Below are 24365 nucleotides of genomic sequence, written 5' to 3'. Positions count from 1 at the left end.
TATTATTATTATTATTATTATTATTATTATTATTATTATTACTATTATTATTACTATTATTATTATTATTATTATTATTACTATTATTATTATTATTATTATTATTATTATTATTATTATTATTATTATTATTATTATTATGATGTGTTGCTTTATTCCTGGGATAGAGGTCGTGATGTATTTGTCAGGTAGCCTTATGGAAGTCCCAGCAGGGGGATCACTCTTCGGCCTGGTTGCGGACGGTCCCGATATCGGGTTTGGGTCAGACTATGAATGATAAGACTTACCGTAGTGTTCTTTGCTACCGGTTAGGTGTTCCTTTGTTCTCCGTTTCAACTCCGTGTTCTGCTTGCTCAAGGGTTTTCGACGGGGATATTTATGGGGATCATGCAGTGTCTTGTGCTGGGATGGTGGGTATTAAACATCGGCACAATGTTGTTCGTGACACCCTTGTTGATATTTGTTTTCGGTCTGGAATCTCTGCTCGAAAGGAGGTTAACATTGGGTTAATTGGAGGAAACGACGGGGCTCTACGACCAGCGGATGTGCTGCTTTATTCCTGGGATAGAGGCCTTGATGTGTGTGTTGATTTGACGGGCTCTTCACCTTTGACGCAATCGGGGTTGTCTAACTTCGTTCCTGGTCGTGCTGTGTCGGCGGCGGCTCAGCGGAAGCGGGACAAGTATGGGACGCGTTGCAGGGCTATTGGCTATGGTTTTCTTCCTTTCTCCTTTTCTTCGTTGGGGGAATTAGAGAAGGATGTTGTTGCGTTGCTAAAGCGGGTTCAGGCTTTCGCTAAGACTCGGGATATTGGTGCTCGTGCAGCTGCTCACATCTTCAGCAGGATAGGGTTCGCTATAGCTAGAGGGGTGGGGGCCCAGATTGTATCTCGGCTCCCCACCAATTTCTTGTAAATTGATTGACTCTGTAGGTTTTGATTTTTATAATAACAATAATAATAATAATAATAATAATAATAATAATAATAATAATAATAATAATAATAATAATAATAATAACAACAATGTATTTAAATAATGATTTTTAAAAGTTACCGTGTATTGCACGGGAACTAACCTAGTGTATTTAAATAAGGACCTTTAAATAATGAGATTTGTTTTACATAAAATCTAAACTAACCTTTCTAAAATATTAAACTGTTCATGACAACAAAATATATATATATATATATATATATATATATATATATATATATATATATATATATATATATATATATATATATATATATATATATATATATATATATATATATATATATATATATATATATATATATAGAGGAAGACTCATGTAAGAACCCTCCTCTATATAAGAACCCAATCTTATATAAGAACCAATCTCAGCCCTTTATTAGTTTTGATCTAACCATCTAAAATGATCCTTTAGTAATGGCATTTCTGTAATTTTGCGAATTTCGTATTTAGAACATAGAAAAAAAATTTAGAACATAGAAAAAAAATTTAGAACATAAGTAGAAAAAATTTAGAACATAAGCAGAAAATTTTAGAACATAAGAAAAATAATTTAAAAGATAGCAAAAATTTAGAACATAAACAACCAAAAAAGTTAAAACATAAGAAAAATAATTTAGAACATAAGTTGAAAAAAATAATTGTAGCATAGGTAAAAATTAATAACATAATCTGAAAAAAATAATTTAGAACATAGAAAATATTTAGAACATAAGTTGAAAAAATAATTTAGAATATAGGAACAAATTTAGAACATAATCTAAAAACAATTTAGAACATTAAAAATAATTTGGAACATAAGTAGAAAAAATTTAGAACATAGGAAAAACTTTAGAACATAAGCTGAAAAAATAATTTAGAACATAGAAAAAAAAAAATTAGAACATAAGCTGAAAAAAATAATTTAGAACATAGGAACAAATTTAAAACATAATCTAAAAAACAATTTAGAACATTGGAAAAATTTTGGAACATAAGTAAGAAAATTTTTCGAATATAGGAAAAAGTTTAGAACATAAGTTAAAAAAAATTTAGAACATAGGAAAAAGTTTAGAACATAATTAGGGTTCTTACATAAGAAAGGGTTCTTATATAAGGTTTGGTTCTTAGCGGATCCCTCCCCTATATATATATATATATAAAAACAACCATGCATCTATTGCACGAGAAATAATATTGTATTTTACTATTAATTTAGTATAATCCGTGCATCGCACGGGAATTTAACTAGTTACAAAAAGATGTCAAATTTATGTATGTGAAAGATATCGAAGTAATTTATGTGAATATTGTCAAAATCAGAAAATGCCAACTAAAAAGTAGGTATATATTCACGTGGCCCGTGATCTTGATTCTACCTAAAGGGAAGGCTCTGTTTTTCCCTTACAGGGAATTTTTTGCAAACAATTTGCATGCTATCTATTCCAACTATTGATTGAAAGCTAGCTGGTCCTTCATGGGACAAAGTTTTAGAATAATTAAAGCATAAAAAACTTGAGCATCAAAAAATGCACCAGAATAGCTACACTGAAATTTAAACACTACTAGAAAATATGGATATTCATGGAGACAATGGGACTAGACATACAAAGAAACAACAAATTTAGGTGAAATAGCAGAGCTCACCAAGCATATTAATAGTGTATAAGTGGAGAAAAAAAATTCCTTCGAGAGCCTATAGAACCACATCCATAAACGCAAAGCAAATATCTATAATTTGTATACAATTAAAAAAAAAATATCACTCATGAAACTTGAATTACATTGGCGTAGCTCTAGCCTTGTACATGCATATGTATGCCATATGCCAATCACCTGAAATAGAATGATGTTATATTAGATCGACAGTGGCAACATCAACTACATAAACTGATGAATACTACTGGAAATACCCAAACTATACAAGACAACCCAAAAAAATAAAATAAAATAAAATAAAATAAATAAATAAATAAATAAAAAAAGGCTGGGCAGTGGGGGTTAGAGAAAAGGGAAAGAGGCGCTTGGAAGTAAACTTTGTAAGAAAGCAGGTCAGTAGACATTTAGCTTACCTCCCCCAGAGAGTTTCACGATGTCTTCTTCTCGTTGGGGAATTGGATTGTCGTCATCATACTCAATCCACTTTCCTGGAAGCAACAAAATCTTTTAAGCATTGAAAAATCTAGAATAATACTCCGTATCAGAGATAGCTTATACATATGTTTTTCAACCACTAACCATTATCTTGCTTCACCCAACCAACATAGTGCCCTGAATCAGCACTTCTACCCTTGTGAGTTAACACAGCAACTAAATCATAAACTCCAGTCAAGTGCATCTCCTTCTCAGATGGAATACCTGCAAAGATAGGTTAACATACATTAAGCATGATCTGATACCAACCTTACGAGGCAACTAAGTCGTGAAGAAACCTCTAGAGAGACAGACAGAGTGATTATACAAAGTGCATACACATCTTATAATCTGCACTGCTTAAAATATGGCACACTTTTGATTACAGGAAAGGGGATTACCCCTCAGCGTCACTAATTAGACAATTTATTCTCAATACAGGTATTTGAAATTTAGGCATTGTGGCCCAACAGCTGCTTGTCCGCCTCCCAGTTATTTCCACAATTGACAGCATAATTTTCCACTTTGAAAAATGCCAAGGAACCACACTTTGACGCAGTAATCGCACTTCCTATTTTGGTCAATCCTAAGGATCATCGAACTTTCATTGTCACAACTTCACAAGTACTCTACCATTTTAAGCATGTTACTGTTTAATTCACTTCTCTAAACTGTCCACACACTGATCATTTAACTATATATCTACCTAATCTCGGTTACTGCTTAACTGCTAATTAAAAAATGATCTGTTTTAGAGCACCACATCAAACTTCATCCTAAATCTTGAACAAACATGTCATCTCTTTACGAGGATACTAGTACTTTGTTCTCTGTTAGACCCTCCCTTCAATAGCGTTTTTTAAATAACTAGAAGATTTAGGAGGACTAAGCTCAAGACAACAGGAAATTGATTTAATGGTTATTTTCATCATTCTAATTGTTACACAACTCACACCTTCTTGAGAAGTTCCTGTAGAAGATTCACCACTCCCATTTGACGAATCCTGTTAGTGAACCCAAAAGACACATGATTTTAGAAAATCTCGAGTTGCCACGAATCACTTGATATTGAAATTATAAGTCAACGAATACTTAATAACATTTACCTCTGCATCAACCATCTTCACATCATTGTCCTTGGAACTAGAGCTTTTTTCTTTAGGTTTCAGACCTAATTTTTTACCCTCTTCATCTCTAAGAACCTGATAGCAAAACATTGTTGAAATTGGAAAGCATGTGAAACTGGTTAAACAAAAAAAAAAACAACAATAAACAAATTAGAAATGTATAGGTCATACATACCTGACGAGGAACTTCTAGCTTCTTTTTGAGTTCATCTGAGCACAAATCGAAAATGTCCAGCTCTAAAGGATAATCAACTTTCTGCATATCATAAAGGATAAATTAAGTTACAAACTCATCCAAACACAAATAAAACATTTAGTCTCAAGCCTCTAGATTCCACCTTGACGTTCAAAACCACCCAAAAGAAAGTATAAGCAAAATAGAAATAGAGATTAAGAATTACCCTCAAAATCTTTGCCTTCTGGTTGGACTCTCTCTTCCAGAAGAAACGGACAAACTGAATGGTCAAGTACCTACATCCAGAAACACAGCAGAACAGACATCACAATCTAATGCTGCCACAGGACTGAGAGTGCCTCCACCCTCATAAATCAATAATCATACACAAGAAGCATATCTTACCCAAAAAAAAGAGAGAAATGATCCAGTCGTAAATAAACACTCCAGATTTTGCATTCATAATAAAGTACAATTTCTAATAACTACTAACCAGGATTTTTATTTCAATTTTCCATTTTAAGTGAGAAAATAACAAAGTTACCTGGGTAGACCACTGATACGTGACTCCTTCAAGTAGAGTGCACTACGGCCCAATGCAGGCGAGTTTTTCTCGAGTTCAGATTTCAAACCCTGTAAGAATGACAACCAGGAATTTCTGCTAAATTTAGGGACCAAAACCAACTGCTTATTACTCGATAGCATTAAGAAAGAAAGAAAGAAAGAAAGAAACTCGAGTTCAAATTTCAAACCCCGTAAGAATGACAACCAGGAATTTCTGGTAAATTTAGGGACCAAAATCCAACTGCTTATTACTCGATAGCATTAAGAAAGAAAGGAAAAGAAAGAAAGAAAGAGGGAAAAGAAAGGGAAAAGAAAAAGGCACCACTAGTTGGTAATTTCATGCAAAAAGAATTTATATAAACAGAGAGTACAAGGTCTGTTCTTGCATTCAAGGATAACACAAATGGTAGACAATGTGATGCACTAACATAGGAAAAAAAAAACAAAGATTGATTTAGGGATATATGTACAGTCAGATTAGCAATAACAGAAAATATCAATAACACAAGTGAACCAGCAACCATGGGAGGTTCACAATAACAGGGAGCTACTACATGAACTGAAGCTCACTGTCAAAGTTCTAGAATACTATGGCTCTTACTTCATATGGAAAAATGAAGGAGTGGGGAGCAATAGTGTTACAATAGGTGGAAACACTGATCAACTTCTAGGACGTATCAAAGTAGCAGGCACAAACTTAAACACCAGTCACCACAACTTCTGGGGTTTGGTAAAGTAAAGGTTAGTTTTTCAAATAGAGGATATAAAAAGTAAATGAAAGTAGAGGTTAGTGTTTCAGATAGAGGTTATAAAAAGTTTTCTTGTGGGTAGTTATTAGTCGGAGGACAAATTTCATAGAGCCTGTTTGGCTAAAGCTTCTGGAAAACAAATTCTACTACCGAAACAAAATTTCCTAGAATCTGTTACTAAATATATTACGAGGGGTTGGCCTGAGTGTTATTGAAAATGGATACTATATGATACTGTTTGTTCCATTAATTTCTTACAACTTTATTAATTATATATACAATTAGTCAATTACACACACTTTAAAATATTTTTCTTAACTTCAACAACACTAAATCTAGGTTTACCCCACTGTCAAAGTCATCTGCCATGAAACCACCACTATTTTAATATTCCCTCCGTTCTTTAACATTGTAGCATTTACTTTATAAGTAAATTTCACAAATATTGCATTGCTTCTTTTGAAGGAAATCCAACATCTCACTTCACACTGTCTAAGAGCCTTATTCAAATGGGTTTTGTACGTAAAATACATGGTTTTTGTGGATTCTCACACCTTTACCCATTTTACTAATTTTTTTGACAGCCCCCATGTTAACCATAGATGAAATGTAGGAAATACATTCTTTTCTCTTACTCTTGTAATATTTGATTGTTGCTCTTTCCTCCCAGCTGGGGAGGGGTGACCCACCAGCCAACTTTTGCTCCATAAAAAAATACAACCTCAACAGAAAAAATGAAGAAAAGGCTCTAGACAAAAATAGAACAATTCTTGATGGTATTTAAAAGGAAAAAAAAATTGGCACACTAAAAAGAAAATTGCTACACCAAAAAATAATTTTTAAAAAAAAAAAAAACCTGGCAGGTGATGGAAATAGCTATCAGTAGGCCGGATTTCCATATAATATAGAGAGCCATATAAGGTCTAAATTGTTGGTCTGCGATTTTTCATATCTTGTAATGAGATGAGCCTACCCAAGGCCATGGTTAGGCTGATGTATGCAAGATGTAGAAATAAGGGTAATTTAGTTTAGTAATCAGTTAGAAGGCATGAGTTTGCAGGGAATAATTTGGTATGGGTAGAATGCGTGCGAATGCTGTAGTAAGGCGAATAAAAAGGGGGAGAGGGGAGTAGAATCATTCAGAAAGTAGTTATTTGATAATTTGAGAGATTTGAGCCTCTCGAATGCTCAAGACTTGTAGTTATTATTGTTGCAGTTTCCACTTATGTTCAAAGTTAATCCTTCTTCTGCTCAAGTATTGCTTATTAATCTTCTATTACTTGCTTGAAGTGAACTAAGTTTACATCAATTTTGCAATAATTTTCAGAATTGAGGGGATGATGGTCATAAGGTTAATTTATGCGGGCAAGCAAGTTTTATGGGTTGTATGTGGGCAAGCAGCACCAAGATAAACAGTTTGAGTTGCTCTAACATGTAGCTTTGATTTCTAGACCCCTCATATATCACCTAGGCTTACTACCTAGAAACTAAAAGTTACTTCCATGTTTGGTAGTGTTTGGAATTTGATCCAGTTTAAGCTTATGGATGCTAGAAACTCTCCTGGAACAGCTAAAAGCTTTGCGAAACACAGCCATAATTTTTCAACCTTCAAATACCATTCATCAAATTTAAAACTTTCTCTTTTACGTGAATCATTCATTTTTTAAGGGCAAAAGTTTATCGACAATTTGACATAGTTCCTTCCTTATAACCCCCTGTCCCAATTACACCTCACTTCAACATCCTTTTATGCTAATGTATTAAAGCAAATTTTAGAATGCAAGACATTGTTGAATCTATCTCAATGTATATTTTTCAAAATCAAGATTTAAAATTTTTACTAATATAAATTAAAATTTTTGACGGTCAAAATTGAACATTGGTAAGTGTGTCCATTTAAAATGTTGCAAGTAATCTAAGACATAGGTAGTAGTTGACACTTGAAAGTTTCTTTCATCACATTTTTCAATGCATAATGGTAGTCAAAATAGAATTTGTGAATAGTGTCAAAACTCAAAAGTTAAAACGTGTCAACAACAAAGAATAAAGAAGACAGTGGAGAAAACTGAATAAGGGAAAGATTTCAAACTTACATGCTTTAGCCCCTCATGCAAATGGTTCACTTCATGGGATATGTGACATTTTAGAGCAAAAGTTGTTTCTGTTTCTGTACTTTCTTCACCACTTTCTTGACAATACACCCTAACATCACCATCAAAGAAACATGGACAACACAGTTAGTACCTTCACATACAGTAAAATGTACATAAAACCACAGGGGCACAAGCTACTACATCATAAATTTCCTCCAGTGAACCTAGATCATCATAAAGGAACTCTCATGTATAATGCCACCCCGAGATTAATCATAACAATAATTTCCAGTAAGCTTAAGACTTAAAAAGAAACCAGCTGATATAATGGCAAATTGGCAATAGCCAATGAATTTGTCTACCCAGTGAAGTAGGGAGTTAACCAGCCAACCAGACCATGGTGAGACATCTTTCTTTTTCATTGTGCAATAAACATGCATTTGAATTGAGCAGGGAACACTTTTAAAAGTGACAAATTATCTGGATATTAATTATTATAACCTAGAGCAGATCACATTGCACTCTCACCTCATCATAGATGTCAACAAGTTGATTGATGAAAAATCCATCTCTAATATATTTCAAATGACAAATTTACAGTCATTCCTTCAATGTTCAACTCTAGGTCATGAACACCCAAGAGGTGCAGTAATTGCCAACAGTAAACTTAAGATAGCAGAAGAAATAGTACGAGTATAACGCAAAACAAAAGTCTTAGTACTAGCAAGACTGTGGAGTAGGGGCCTTATGAAAAAAACAGAAAGGAGACAACTGCACAGTATAAATGATTGAAAAGAGACATAAAGCTATAAATAGCAAATATTTTACCTGCTAGCAAGCTCAATGCCGAATAGACGCTTCACAGCACTGACATTCTCGCTACATATGAAATAAAGAGCATAAGAATGACTAAACTAAACTATATTCTGAATACTGATGTGAAGATTAAAGCTAGAAATTATAAGTACATTTATTGTAATTGCAAGGCAAATAAACCAAGCAGAAATTTATACAGTTGGGTCCTTGGGGACTGTATCACTCCACAGAAAAAGAGCAAATGCAAAGGGGCTATCCCAATGCCTTCTTGATTTAAATAAATTAAAAACTATAACAATAACAATAATAATAATAGCAACATGGGAGATGTATCTTGCTTGAAATCCACATGCTTAACTGAATAGTCAGCTTTGATCAACACTTGGCTTTGAAACGTTTTTATGCGCTCAAGCAGTCAAATGAAAGGCTGCTCATTGGCTTTTGAGTTTTGCTAGTTTTGCCTAAAAGTTCGTTACTTTACATAAAAATAAATCACAACCAACAACTAATTTACTAAACAATGTTATAAGCAAATAAAACTACTCGCTGATACAGACAGCCAATACCAACAATTAACACTTCAGACTGATCAAACAAGCCAAATGAACCAAACAACAACTGATTGCCAAACAAGGCCTGGATCAATCATCCACTAAATTCTTTTTATATTCACTTTTAACAAAACCCCTCTAGCCATACTATTATTTCTTTCACTTCCCCTATAAACATAACACTATTCCCGTCACCTTCTATTTTTATTCAACTTTAATAAACAATACCTCACAATAATCCCTCTCATTAAAAAAAATTCATGAAGAAATGGGTACTTTAATAAGGAATGGAAGAAGTATCTGATATTTTATTAGCTCAATGAGACAATTTATGAATTAAACCAGCCACATCACCCATTAATAACAGTTCATGTCTCAATTCAGCAGCTAACAGTAGAGAGAGTACTAAAGCACTAATGCACATTTAGCACTGACAAAAGTCCAATAAAAGGAATGGAGAAACATACTGAAATTATGACACTGGTGTAATAGATAGGACCAGAATAAAAATAAAAAGGCAACAGAAAAGAAAAGGAAAAAAAAAAAAAAATTAGGGGAAACTGGAGACGATTGATATATAAATGCAGTTAAATCATCAATTTGTGTATAACAATCCAGACCTTGCAAATTAGACACTCTAAAACTAAGCATCTCTAAAAAAAACTCCAAAAATTTTCCTAAATGGTCTCATATATCTATGAGTTTGCTTCTCTCCCCACCCCACCCCCCACCCACTAATTTATTTTTTACTCATTCTCCAAGCTTTCAGTAACAGAATTATTAATGGATTCGCCATAGTGCCTTTCCCACTAAGCCAGGTTCGCTACAACTGGCAGCCAGGAACAGGATTAACCAATGAGGCAATGCAAAGAGGACAAATCTAGCACAGTGAATGTGACAGCTGTTATTTAAGAAGAAGAAATCAGCTACCTATTACCAGATGACGTAAGAGACTGAGAGAGTGTGTACAAAAGCTGTGTCCAGCATTCCTCTGCATCCTGAGATTTCATCATCGTAGAATGTTAGTAGAAGCACATTTAGAGCTGTAAGAACGTACCATATAAAGATAGACAGCAGCTAGGATTTAACCTGTTGCATAAAAGAACCATTGTGCAGCTGGCCAAACTGAGGGAACTTTTTACGCAATACCTGCATGCATCAAAGAATCTAGCTGTCATGTCACAAGAACATCAGCACAAAACACTGTATGTAGTTAACCTTTGTCTAATTTCCACACTCCAGATATACACTGGAAACATTAATAGTACTTCATAATCCTACTTTTTCTTAGTTACCTTAGCCTACAGTCAGATAGATCCCATATATCTAGAACATTTTGTTTCCAAAATTGGGTTGTAGAAGAAACAGATTAAAGTATATCAGAGTCTTTTAATTGGACAGATATTAACAACTTTTTATACATAAAGCCCTGAACAATGCAAGAGATGACTCCAGTAAAAAGAAATCAACATCCTACATCTGGTGGATCAGGTACCAGAAGACTTCAAGATCCTCAATATTAAGGAATGACATAAATAATGACTCTCAAAGAATTCATGATACCAATACAGAACATAATGTGTACAGAATTATGTTATGATACAAAGTGATGTGTGCACACCATCCAGAATTGCATAGGCGCCACTGGCTTGACATTTTTATCAAGCTCGTTGAATAAATCTTTGGTTGCAACAGTCAAAAGATGTGAAGTTTGATCTAGTTCATTAGTCCGGCCAGACTGTGAATACCTGCTCAACAAGTGTAAGCAAATGTATTGGTGATGGAAACAAGAAACACATAATTTTAAATACATCCCAAGTAAAATCATCACTTGAGAAGGAAAACTCACTCCAATAGTGCAGACTTCAGCTCAGGAACCGAATGTAGGCATTGAATTGTGGAGTTCATGTAACATGTATTTCCTAAGTTAAAAAGACCAGCAGAATGGCCCTGCAAACATAAGATAACAAACGAAAAGGTCAACTATAATTTAAATTAGAGAGTACAGATATTTATGTCCTTCATTTATCATTTAAGAAGTACTTCCTCCACCCCATTTCACTTGCAACACAAAGAGTATCACGATTGTCAATGCACACTTAGAACTGTTAATATCTTTGGTTGCGTTTTGTTAAAAAATTGAGTTGAGACGAATCCAACATCATCCCACATGACTATATTTTTATATATCACAATATGACGTAATATGGTAATAAGATGGAGTATCAATAGTGCCAACATCCTAATGTTGCAAGTAAATGGAGTGGAGGAAGTATTATTTTTGTGATAGCAAATGGAAGTACAAGTTTCTGGACAAATTGAAATTCCTCAAATCTGAAGTACAAGGATGAATAAAGGCAATTTTAAATACATGATGAAGATTGATTTAATAAACATTGCATAGGACAAGCTACCCACACATAGAATGCTCAAGTATATAAGGAACTTGAGAACATTATTGCCAATTGAAAACTTAGGGCAAGTTATGGTTGTATATCATGAGCAAAACTTAAAGAGTGATATAAGGGGAAAAAAAAAAAAAAAAAAAAAAATTATCTGTTAATGCACCGTCAGAAAACTTCTTCACTCAATAATAATATACTAAAAGACACACCAGCAATGACACGTGTTATTTTCTGGCGTATCCTTAGTGTTTTTTATTTTTATAAGAAAGAAATCCTTTACATATATAAAGCATAATCAAATATTTAATGCATCTTTCCAAAAGAAAGAAAAAATATATATAAATTGACAATTATCAACTTAAGTAATAAATATATAAAAAATAATATTCTCATCATATTTGTGACATGGAGTATTTATTTTAGGAAAGACATTACATATGTATACGAATTATATATGTATGTAGTACGTACTATGTTTATTAGAATAAGATTATATATATTTTCATGAAGTTTTTTTATACTAGATGAAACCCGTGCGATGCACGGTTTGTTTGAATATTCTAAAATATATATATAAATATATATATTTTTGTATTTATGTGCAAAAATTTGTTGCATATTTAGATAAAATTCCTAATATCAAAAGATAATATTTTATACTTAATTAATTACCAATTTTGCTTGCATGACATTTAAACAAATTAATTCTAAAAGAAATTAATAATCTCTTATTTAATTGGCTACAAGTAAACTTTATAATCTTACATGGCGCACTAAGAAAATTAAATCCTACGTGGCGCGCTAAGTAAACTTTATTATATATATATATATGTGTGTGTGTGTGTGTGTGTGTGTGTGTGTGTGTGTGTTAGAGAACCAACTCAACCAAAAGCTTAAGCTGATGGTTGAAGCCCAGCAATATGTTTTATACTCTATCATGCCCCCTCACACGAGAGCCCGTTTGGGCTAGAAGTGTGGATGCAACATGGGCCCTCCTCATACCCAGCGCTTAATATTCCACTTGAAAGTGGGGGGGGTGGATGAGATTCGAACCCGTGACCTTTGTGTCACGTTGGCTCTGATACCATGTTAGAGGACCAACTCAACCAAAAGCTTAAGCTGATGGTTGAAGCCAGGAATATGTTTTATACTATAAGCTAAGCTACAAGCTTCAATAATGAAATGCGCATATCAAATCAACTAATGAAACTTTTGTTATTTCCTTGAATAATTTATGATTATAATTTTAATCAATTAATACTCTACTATAATTAACTATGGATACTTCAATAAAACTTGCCAAGACTGACGCATGTTGATTATTTTTTTGTTTTAATATAGTGTTAATTTAAAAAATAGTTATTGAAAATTACCATGCGTGGCACGGGACCTAACCTAGTATACCAATAAACAACTCCTAATAGCACAAAGTCTGGTTTCACTAATAAGGTAGGTGTTTCAAAATATGGAGTGAATACTACTTGTATTTGCATATCATTGTGCCAGGGCAAAACGAAAATAGGAAGAATGGGAGGGGCAACAACACATACGTCCCTTTTATTAAAACATTAATTCTAAAGTCCCACAAGTGCATTTAGGTGAAACTATTCCTAGCTGTTCATTCCAGCATATATAAAATAACATTTTCTAATGCACGTGAGCTTTTGTATAAAAACAAGAAGGATAAAGTACAAGAATAATACAATGTTTGAGTTGTCTCATAATAATTCCATATTAGTACCTCTTATTCAAACTATGATCCGTATTTGGCAAAATTAAGAGCAAAATAAATGGAAGGTGCAACTGCTTACATCACATCCTCCTTTCACTCTTCCTATGTCAGAAAATCAAAGGATAGTTTTTTTCAGAGAATAAGATAGTGTTACACACAATGATGCACGGGTACGCCAGTTGAGTGTCGTATCCCGTACCCGAAACGTATCGGGGACGGGTACGGTACGGGTACACCTGGATACGTCCCCATCAAAAGTGGTACGCCAAGTCAATTTGGTGACGGTTAGGGTGATGATCGGAAACGTTTCGGTAACGGCAAAACCCTATCTTTGTCGTTTCCATGAAGCCCAACCCATTTTTCTTATGAAAAAAAAAAAAAACAAATCAGTACAAAACTTACGATTTCCCCCAATTCTCACAAACTCTAAATTGTTCGAACTCTGAGCTTTCTCTTCCAACTGTCCGATTTAATTCAAGGCAGCGATCGGAGACCCATCCGCGACAGTCGTCACCGGCACCGGCGAGGCGGCGACCCCTCTGCCATGTAAGTGTTTCTCTCTTCTTTTCCCATTTCTTCATGTTCGATCTGTGACCTTCAGCTGTTGGTGTTTTGTTTCTTTTTTTAAAAAAATTTTTATTTGCATGCGGTTGTTGATATTTTAGTGGATTGTAGTGATAACATTAATTGAGAATGTCAGTAGGTGACTTTTTTTTTTTTGTTTTATTTTGCAGTTGAATGGAGTCTCATAATATTGATAGTAGTTGTGGCACACTGGCAGTTGAATGGACCTCTCTCTTGATGAGCCAGCTGGAAAGAAATTTGATTGTTGGAGATTGAATTTACCTCTTTTATTTATGTTTTTAAGACATTAAACTCCGTAGTATTTCTTCTAAGTTGTGTTGTATAGATTATTAATTTTTTTTATAGATTTATAATTTAATGTTTTTTTTTTGCCGTATCTGATCCGTACCCGTTTTTTGAAAATTTGATTTTGCCGTAATCCCCGTATGCGTACCCGTTTTTGTCCCCGTATCCGTATCAGTGCAACTTTGGTTACACAGAAACCAATTTCCGGATGATGATGATCAAACTCAATATCATTCTAAGACATTCCAAAGTTGAGATCAATTAAATACAGGCATTAAATTATGACATTATTAGAGAGGACAATGATCTTATATAAGACCTCTAATATGGGTAATCTGAATAAATTCAGCTTCCTTTTAAAACATTGGTTTACTTTTTTTTTTTTAATATTTGAACAAGTAATAATGAGAAAATTAACAGACATCATGGTTAGTGTTACACATGTACAATAGAGGGCAAAAGGTAAAAAAATAAAAATATATAAAACTGTAAAATATGAGAAAACATGCCATCAAAACTACCATAGAGCAATTTATTGACCAAGTACAGCTTAGAACCTAATATGAGTATGCTACTATATTAACTATGGACCTTGCATGTATTAGCTTAAGTAGTAAACAAATCACTCAAACATAGTATGAGGAGGTTATGAGGAGATTACGAGGAGGTTACTGGTGATAATAGTTTGAAATCAGTATTTCGAATACGAAGCATAAATCAGCATTTGACGTCATTTGGTTGTCACTTGTCAAATAACCTCAAAGTCCTACATAAACCGATAAACAGAGAGTTGATGGCCTTACAAGGCCCCTAAAAGCAAACTCCCTTTGTCCTATAATCGTCCATAAATTTTCTTTTTTTGTCCCTCCCAGAGTCCCAGTTCAGTTTGACCTACTAACCCCACTATTATTTTAATACAGCCCTATCTTCACTACCAAAAAAGTTGCGGGACCACTATCTCTCACATTAAACAAAAAAATAGGGATAAAAAAATATAAAATATTTTAAAATACAAATAAATAGATAACCCACTATCTTTTTCCAAATCTACTTTTTCAAATAAAGTAATACCCCATTATCTCCTATCAGATCCACTATCTAATTCAATGTTAATTGATAACATCTCAAGAACTTATCACCTAAAACGCTTTGATAGAGAAGTGTTCAAAGTTTCAAACTATTCCAAGACTAAGGTATACTTTTGATTGAACATCACATCCATGCCAAATCCATAAACAAATTAAAAACCACAAAAAAGTGGCAAATGGTGTCCCCAACTCCGCGTGTTACAGTCCACATGGAAACAGATTCACAATAAAATAAAATTAAATTTGAGAAGTTTAATTTGTTTGTACAAAAAAAAAGGCAATGAGACTAGGATGACAAAAGAAATAGTATGAAATCCATAAGATCATAGATTGATGTGAAAAGTGAGAGTGTGATAACTTGTTTCCTACTCTTGCTATGTAGAGAGGGGATTCAACAACAAAGGAATGCAATAAGCTTAGTTTTAAAAAGTGTGAGGCGCATCGAGGTGCAAAGGGTCATGGGAGCCTAGGCGCAAAGAGAAAGCGCACGCCTCTAGGATATGAGGCACAGATTTTTAAATTTTAATTTATTTTTATTTTACTTCTTTTTTTGGTAATTATTTACTTTAAATTAAATAAATAAAATAAGTCAGACTGATCACGTGATTAACAAGTCAGAAGAAGGAGCAGGTACCAATTAATAAAAAAAGAAAATAAAAACTGAAAAATAATAAAGAAAAAAAAAACTTTACGTTATTGTAGGCCGCAGAGGAGAGAGATTACAAAGCAGCAGAAAAAGAAAGAATGGAGAAGAGAGAATAGAAGAAAAAAAAAACCTCCCTGGGTTGCTTCACCAATTTCGGCTACTGGTAATATGTTGCCGGAAACCACCGGGAATTGATCCCCAACAGTGTCTGCCATAGCATAACCCACTGATTTTTCAATTGCAAAGCAACCCGTAAATTAGGGTTTTTCAAATATTAGGGTTTTTAAACTGGGGTAAAATTGAAGGGATTTCATTCAATTAACAAGGGGCTTTGCTAAAATCATCACTCTAAAGACTGGGTAAGCTTCAACTTGGAAAAAAAAAAATGTGTTTTTTTTACAAAAATCAATCCAAATCCCCTTTCCTCACGCTTTTAAACAAAAGGCAGCTCAGGCGCTGCGCCTTACACCTTGGTGGAGGCGGCCTGAGACGTGCGCCTTCTGGAATGCACGGCGCCTAGGAAGGCCGAGGCGTTTTGGCCTGCGCCTCAACAGCGCTTTTCAAAACTAAGGCAATAAGTTATGCTGATATAACTATCATTTTATAGAATTTTCCTTTCAAGCATATAGCCACACTTTGATTGCACAATTTGAGCCACTCAAATTTAAATCTATAAGTTACATCTTGATTGAAATCCCTATTTCTTTGTAAAATTGACCTCAAATACTTAAAACATTCATCAAATATATAACCCTTTACCATATAAACTCAAAACATCCTTTTGTGTCCCTCCTAATATCTAAATGACTATCCATGTACTCTATTTACTCTTACCTACTAGCCTAAACCTTTGAGATTCTAATTTAGTATAACTTTTGTTTCCATCACTGCAATGAAGCACTAATCCAACTCTATTATCATCAACTAACAAAATATCAATTGCAAACAACAAGCATCGATGTCTCATCTTGGATAGACCTTGAAACTTTATCCAATAAAGAAGAAAGGACATATCCCTCTACAAATCCCAAATTCTTGTTTTCACATCTCGAAACATATCCTTTAACTAGGACATATCTTTAAGTAGTATAGCAAAGCACCTCTTTTGGTACCTAGCCAAACGCCTTCTCTAAATAAACAAAGACTAGTATATCCTTCTTTTTTCCCCTAATTATTTGGTTCAGAAGATGGATAGCTTCTACAGTATATCATCCCCGCACAAACCCACTTTGTCCAACAGAGTAGTACATTTCCCTTTTTTTTATTATCATTCTCTACCTCAATTTCAAGGTATATGTTAATCAACTAATACAACACCACACCAGTTTTTAGTTCAACATGTTCATGGGCTTTTTATAATCCCAAAATTTTGTGAAGAATAACCTTTCATATACAAGCAACATTGCGAGAATGTTCTAAGGTTGCTGATATAATCTATACATACGGAGGAGCATCTGGTCAAACTTAGCAAATGTGTTAATTCAGATCATTGTGGAAACTTTAGGGGTAAGAGAAGTTGACAAGAACATAAAGTACTTTAGGTTGCCGACAATTATTGGGAAGTCGAAAAAAGCCATTTTCTTTTGCTTGAAAGAACATATTTGGAAAAAGCTCCAAGGATGAAAGAAAAAATTAATGTTGAAGGCCAAAAGGGAGGTTCTTATCAAGGCCGTTGCTCAAGGCATTCCTACTTACATGAAGAGCATCTTTAAAATCCAAGACGGACCCATTGATGAATACATTCGATTTTTACGCGCTTTTGTTGGGGGTCGAATGGCTCGGAGAAGAAAATTCATTCGCATAGTTGGTCTTCCCTTTGTCTTCCTAATTAATGGGAGGAATGGGTTTAGAGACCTCAAAGGTTACAATCAAGCCTTGTTTGCAAAGCAAGCGTGGAGACTATGCAATGAGGGAGCTCACTATTACTTCAAACAATTTGATTTTATTAATGCTTATAGGGGTTTTGATCCTAGCTATAGTTGGCAGGGCATTTGGGACACTAAATCATTGTTGCTTAATGGGCTTAAATGAAGGTACTTCCATTAAGGCGTGGGAGGATAAGTGGACTCTTGGAGAGGGTACGCACTTCGTGCTATCACCATCTCTGTCTAGTAATTTGGAGTCTTGGTACCATCACATCCATTTTTATTGAAGTTGAGAGTAGGCTTGTGCTTAATATCCCTTTGTTGACCGCTAAGGCTTGTGAAAATAGGTATTGGTGGCCTACCTCCAATGGTAGGTATATATTCTGTGCGCAAGGGATATTGGCTAGGGAGGTTAGGACATTTATGGGCTTGGGAATATTACTTTGGTGATAGAGAAAGTGAGCTTTGGAATGTTGTCCGGAATTTAGGTGGTCCTCCAAAATTGCACCATTTTGTATGGATAGCAGGTAAGGTAAGCTTAGGAGTGATGGATGTCTGTAACAATGTCATATATGTGATAATTGAGTGTGTTCAACTTTAATGCCAAATGTGAATCAATTTTGCATACTATTTTTGAATGCATATATGCACAACCTATATGGCAGCACAGTGTTTTTATTGACTTATTGAGAGATGCGCCACACACTGCTTTTACTGATTTGTTCATGTGGGTGGCTGGAAAGATGGAAGGGGAGCAGCTAAGTCTCTGTACGTCATTAGCCTGGCAGCGTGGCACTGCCAGAATAAAGCCTTTTTAGAGAATGCTGATGGGCTTGATGCAGTAGGAACTGCAGTGGGTTTTGCAAAGCTGAATGAGGAAGACATTTTTCACAGTAAGAAGGTTGGGGTGCAGTCACTCTATTCCTGAGCATTTGGCAGCAAGGTAGTATCCTTCCCCTCCACAACATATAAAGGTAAATGTAGATGCTCATGATTTGGATGGTGTGGGTGTGGGCCAGGGAGTGACAACTATGACGAGCATTGCTCTCTTCTCATGGCTGCTGTAAAGAGGTTGAATGTGCGGTGGTCAGTTGAAATGGCAGAAGCAGGGGCTGCAAAATATGGGGTGGAGTTGCAGGCTACAACAAGGTGGTGTTAGAATGTCTCGATGTGATGATTTGAAAGCTAGAAGCATTCGAGCAAGAGAAGAGGGTGTTCCACCTATTTTCCTTTTCTATGAGGATAGATTTAGAGGATGTAATTATTTTACTTCCTTTCAGTGTAGTAATGTAATGGTTGCTCATTAAATTGCTAGACGGGAAACCGGAGACAACGTTTAGCGTATTTGTATGAAATCATTCCCCTAAAGTCTACAAACGTTGGCGGAACTTGACTTATTTAAATTCAATCTCGCAATGTTTCAAAAATCTTTCATATACCACTTTTCACCAACAATTTATATTGTCAATACTAGCAGGACAGAAATTGTAGTTACTTAAAGAGTACGAGACAACTATCAAATAGAAAAAAAGAAAAAAAGAAAAAAAAACAGCATAAAATCCATCTAACAATTATTAGCCATCCAACAATTTAGCCCCATATACAGAACCTCAAATTCAAGTTTCATATTCAAGAATTAAATAAGAAAACATACCACAGCGGCTACTTGTTCTTCCTCAGGCAAATCCTCTACAAAAATTGGTCCTTTCTCAGGAGCTTTTACTATCTCATCAGCAGTTCCCATCATCATTAATCTTTGACCCTAAAAAATTAAAAAGGAAATTGAGCAATAATTCCAACACGGTAATCCAAAAAAAAACTAAAAATGTTTGCAACAAAAGAAAGATGACCAACCTCTTTTACTCCGACATTTGACCATTCAGCATCATCCTAATTTCAGGCAAAACAAGTTAGCTGACTATTCTCACAAACAAAAAAGACTTGGAACATCCACTGCTTTCACCGAATTTTAACATACTATCATCAATCAAAACACAGGAATCTCATAACATTGAATCAAGCGCGAAACATGGTGAGAAGTGGGCCCATCATCTCATTACCTTCAATAAACCACCTTTCACCATGATTTTCTGCCTTTCAGGTGGCACTCCAGTTAGATCATACAATTGAACCTTGAAAACATAAGGGGGTTGACTAGTGTCAATTTCCACCTCTGGAAACACCTTTTTTCCCCATTTCACACTCACTGCAAAATCAAATTGGAATGAATAAAAGGATTAAGCCATAAAAACAATATCCTAAAATGGCTCTATAAAACAATCCTAAATGTGTAAATTTTGCCGAAACAAAAATCATATTTACAATTCATAGTTCTTATACTACATCAAACATAAAAGAATAACGAAAACAAGATAACTGGTTAACAATTAAGACCCAGGCATTTTGATTTTAATTCAAAATTTCAAAGTTGTTTTTTTTTTTTTAGAAAAAACCAATTTTAAAGTTGTTAACTCTGTCACCTTTAAAGTACAATTAATTCAAATTTTAGGGTTATTGGGCATCGATCGAAAAACACAAATCCCCAAAAATTCAATGGTAAAACTCAAATTTTCAATTCATTCTTGGTGCAACACCCTGACAAATAGTATTAACAAACTATTCAAGCTGAAACAATTCGATAATATCAAGAAACCTAAGCTTGCAGATTACTCTTCCTAAATCAAACTGAAAACGGCAATCCAACAATAATCTAGAAACTAGGAAGCAAGAGAGAATAGAGAAGAGAAAATCGCAAAACCTCGTAGTGTTTGGGCGCCATTGTTGCCTGAATCCGCCATTGAAGAAGCTTGCGCGCAAAAATGAGCGAGGAGGAGAAAGAAGCAAGAAGACGGAAGATACGGAAGGAGAGAAGGTGAGTTAAGTAGTCTAATGTGCTGAGTTTTTTATCAAAGAAATGAGTGAGAATTGAAGGAAACTTGCGAAAGGGGGTTTCACCGATTATTTTCAATTTTTAGGGTTAATTAGAACACTCATATTACTGAGCAAAAAAAAAAATGTTCATTTTCTCTCTAGTCACTTTCTCTCTCTTCAAACCCATAGCATTTTTGGTGAGCAAATTCTATCCCACTTAAAGGTGGGCACGGGCCGTGCCGGCACGCGGGCGGCACGGGCCCGGCACGACTCCGGCACGGCCCGGCACGGGCACGGCACGGCACGGTGGCACGCCTGTGGGCCGTGGGACGTGCCGTGAACAAAGATACCAGCTCTGGCACGGGCACGACCCGTGGCACGGCGGGCGGCACGGTGCCCGGCACGACCCGCCGGCACGGCACGTGGCACGGCCAGGCACGGCCCGGCACGGCACGGCCCGTGCCTTTTATGGCCGTTGGAAATATGGCCGTTTATGGCCGTTTTCCAACAGCTATAAACGGCCATATTTTCCTCCAATTTCCCACCCAAATCTCCTATAAATACCTCATATTTTCCTCTAAAATTTTCACAATTCATCAACTCATCTCTTCTCTCTTATTCTCTAATTTTCTTACTCCCAAATTCTCAATTCTCAAATTCCTACAAATCATACAATCTTCCTCCCTTTTGTGAAAAAGAAAAAAAAATTCCTACTCTCTTATAAATTTTACATTTTTAATATTATTAGTCTACTACCAAAAAAAAAAAAAAAAATTGTTATATTTACATTCGGGAAATTAAAATTTCGGGAAATTATAAATTCGAGAAATTATAAATTTGGGAAAGCATTGAAGCGTCATTGTAAGATCTAACTCAACTTTTTTTAATTTGTTATTGTTATTGTTATTGTTATTATTATTGTTATTATTATTATTATTATTATTATTATTATTATTAATTTTTTATTATTATTATTATTATTATTGTATACTTGGAACTACTTAATTATATAAAAACTACTTTCTATTTTAATTGTGGGTTATTTGGATTGTTGAAATCTGTCTAAGGCGGGATTTGGGCTCTGGACAACGTCGCTCCTAACCTCTCCTACCTGGGATCTCATTGATTTAGATAATCTACTATTATTATAATTATTTTTGAAAATTTATTTTATATAAAAACTACTTACTTATTAATTCTCATTGATCTCATTGTTGTTAATTGTTACTTTGTTATTGTTAGTTGTGTTATTATCATTAATTAATCATGGCATCAAACCCGAACGTTTCCTCCTCCTCTAGAAAAGCCAAGTCAACACGTAGGGAACCACCAAACCCAAACACTTCAATGTCTATGCCCCCCCCTAACATGCCCTTTCCCTCTTCTAACATGCCCTTTCCAAACACTTCCACCCCTTTCTTTCATCCCCAAAACATGGGAGGGCAAGAACAAATGGATGATATGGCTCCTTGGACCCAATTTCAACAAACCCAATATCAACAATATGAATTTCCTTTTCCTCCTCCTCCTCCTCCTCCTTCCCAAGGTAGCCAAACACAAGCTTCCGGGTCGAGTGAACCATCCACTCACATGCCCAACACCCAAAATCCTAACATATTAGAGTGGTGTACCGAAGAGGATTTTGCTCAAACCAAAAGAAAGAGTGAAGTTTGGGCACATTATCAATTAAGTAAAGATGGAAAAAAATGCAAGTGTCGGACTTGTGGTAAAATTTTCTCGGCCGATACCAAGGGAGGGACGGGACACCTTAGTAGACATACAAAAAAATGTGGTGGACCATCTAGTGATCCAACCCAACCTAAAATTTCTCAATTCCATCCACAAGGTTTCATTTACAATTACGAGAGAGATAGGGATGAACTTGGGAGAATAATTGTACATGCAGAACAACCTTTTCTTTTCGCCGAAAATGATGCCTTCAACAACTATATTAACCGAGCACTACAACCAAAACACAAAAAAATCTCCCGAAAAACCGTCCGATCTGCTGCCATGAAGACTTATCTAGAGTACAAATTGAGATTAGTAAATGAATTAGCTAATCTTCCTAGTAGAGTTTCTTTAACCGCCGATGCATGGGATAGTGGGTACGGACTTCACTATTTATGTGTTACTTGTCATTGGTTAGATAATGAGTGGATGTTACAAAAACGCATCATTCATTTCAAAATGCTTGAATACCCTCATACCGGTCTTAACATTTCACATCATTTAATGGAAGCCATTGATGCATATAGTCTTAGGGATAAAATCATGTCTATGACTTTCGATAATGCAACTTCTATGACATATAGTGCGAATTTGGTCAAATCCCAATTGAACGATGTTATATTAGATGGAGATGCACTTCATGTTAGATGCATTTGTCATGTTCTTAACTTGTGTGTGAAGGATGGAACACAAGCAATTGGTCCATTTTATCACAAAATACGGAGTGCTATTTGCACTATTAATAGCTCTAACATGAGATATCAAGAATGGAAAGGTTTTTGCAGGCAACAACGGATTAAAACCATAAAAATAGCACCGGATTGTCCAACTAGGTGGAACTCCACCTATGAAATGTTGAGTCGGGCAATCGAGTACAAGGTTCATTTAACACTTTTTTATAATATGAAATATCCACAAAATGCTTTACTTGAAGATGATTGGGCTAATTGTGAAAAATATATGCAGTTTTTACAATTACGATATGGTATGACACATTGTTTTTCTTCTGTATATAATCCTTGTGCTCATTCTTTTCTTAGCAATGCATGTTTACTTGCACAACTTTTTGCGGAACACCGATCACAACATGTTTATCGTGGATATCTTCCATCCATGGAGGATAAATGGCGTAAATATTACACCGATATTCCTATGATTTATATTTTTGCTTCCATTTTAGATCCTAGACAAAAATATGATGGCACCTTTTTATTAATTGATATTTATTATAGTAACATGAATTTTGAAGATGATGTTGAAACTTTTAAGAATAAGGTGACAGATGAGTTTTTTAATTTATATAATGTTTATGAAAGTAAATATGGAACCGTGTCTCGATTTGCCCCTTCTCAAACATCCAAAAATGTAAGTAAACGGACCAAAGGTTTATTTGCACAAGCTGCTAACTTGATGTCTAAGTATTCAGGTACAGAATCATCATCATCTAGGAGAACTCAAAGCGATGTTTCGGAGTTGCAAATGTACTTAAGTTACGACTTCATGAAAGGCATGGACGATGAAGAGAAGTTTGGCCTCGACATCCTCGATTGGTGGAAATCACAAGCCGTGAAACATCCAATTTTGTCGTCAATGGCTCGTGATATTTTTGCTATCCAAGTCTCCTCCGTTGCTTCCGAAAGAGCTTTTAGTGCGTCGGGAAGAGTTCTAGACGATAGAAGAACAAGACTAAAACCCGAAACACTTGAAATGTGTGTTTGCTTCAAGGATTGGTTGGATGCCGAAACTCGTTCTCAAGATCGTACTTATGCACAAAACGACGACGATGAAGGAACGTCGACTTCTTTTAGTTCTCAATCCACTCAATTGGCGGATGAACTTGAACCTCTAGGAGACGAAGACGAAGATGAAGACGAAGGCGAAGACGAAGACGACCAATAATAATTACATGATTACATATTTACATTATACACTATTGTATTCTTTTTGTATTATCGAACTTCGTATTCCGTATAAT

At 35.0% G+C, this 24365-nt stretch overlaps 1 protein-coding gene across 1 annotated transcript; it reads right to left on the bottom strand.

Annotated features, from left to right (window-relative positions):
• Positions 1-2504: 2504 nt before the first annotated feature.
• Positions 2505-20705, bottom strand: LOC145594820 (ubiquitin carboxyl-terminal hydrolase 6-like). The gene is made up of 18 exons (XM_081651158.1): positions 20547-20705; positions 19849-19994; positions 19643-19678; positions 19443-19550; positions 11032-11132; positions 10804-10930; positions 10272-10331; positions 10113-10180; positions 8644-8694; positions 7816-7924; positions 4954-5042; positions 4636-4705; positions 4410-4490; positions 4214-4309; positions 4063-4111; positions 3213-3332; positions 3047-3121; positions 2505-2810 (listed from the first exon to the last, which is right to left on the bottom strand). Exons 1-18 carry the CDS (start codon positions 20584-20586, stop codon positions 2755-2757), a joined length of 1482 nt encoding a protein of 493 aa, XP_081507284.1. The 5' UTR covers positions 20587-20705; the 3' UTR covers positions 2505-2754.
• Positions 20706-24365: the final 3660 nt, after the last annotated feature.

This window comes from Chenopodium album, chromosome 19 (assembly GCF_948465745.1).
Source record: "Chenopodium album chromosome 19, dcCheAlbu1.1, whole genome shotgun sequence".
In the NCBI taxonomy this organism is placed as follows: Eukaryota; Viridiplantae; Streptophyta; class Magnoliopsida; order Caryophyllales; family Amaranthaceae; genus Chenopodium; species Chenopodium album.
This window is presented reverse-complemented; position numbering and strand designations above follow the sequence as displayed.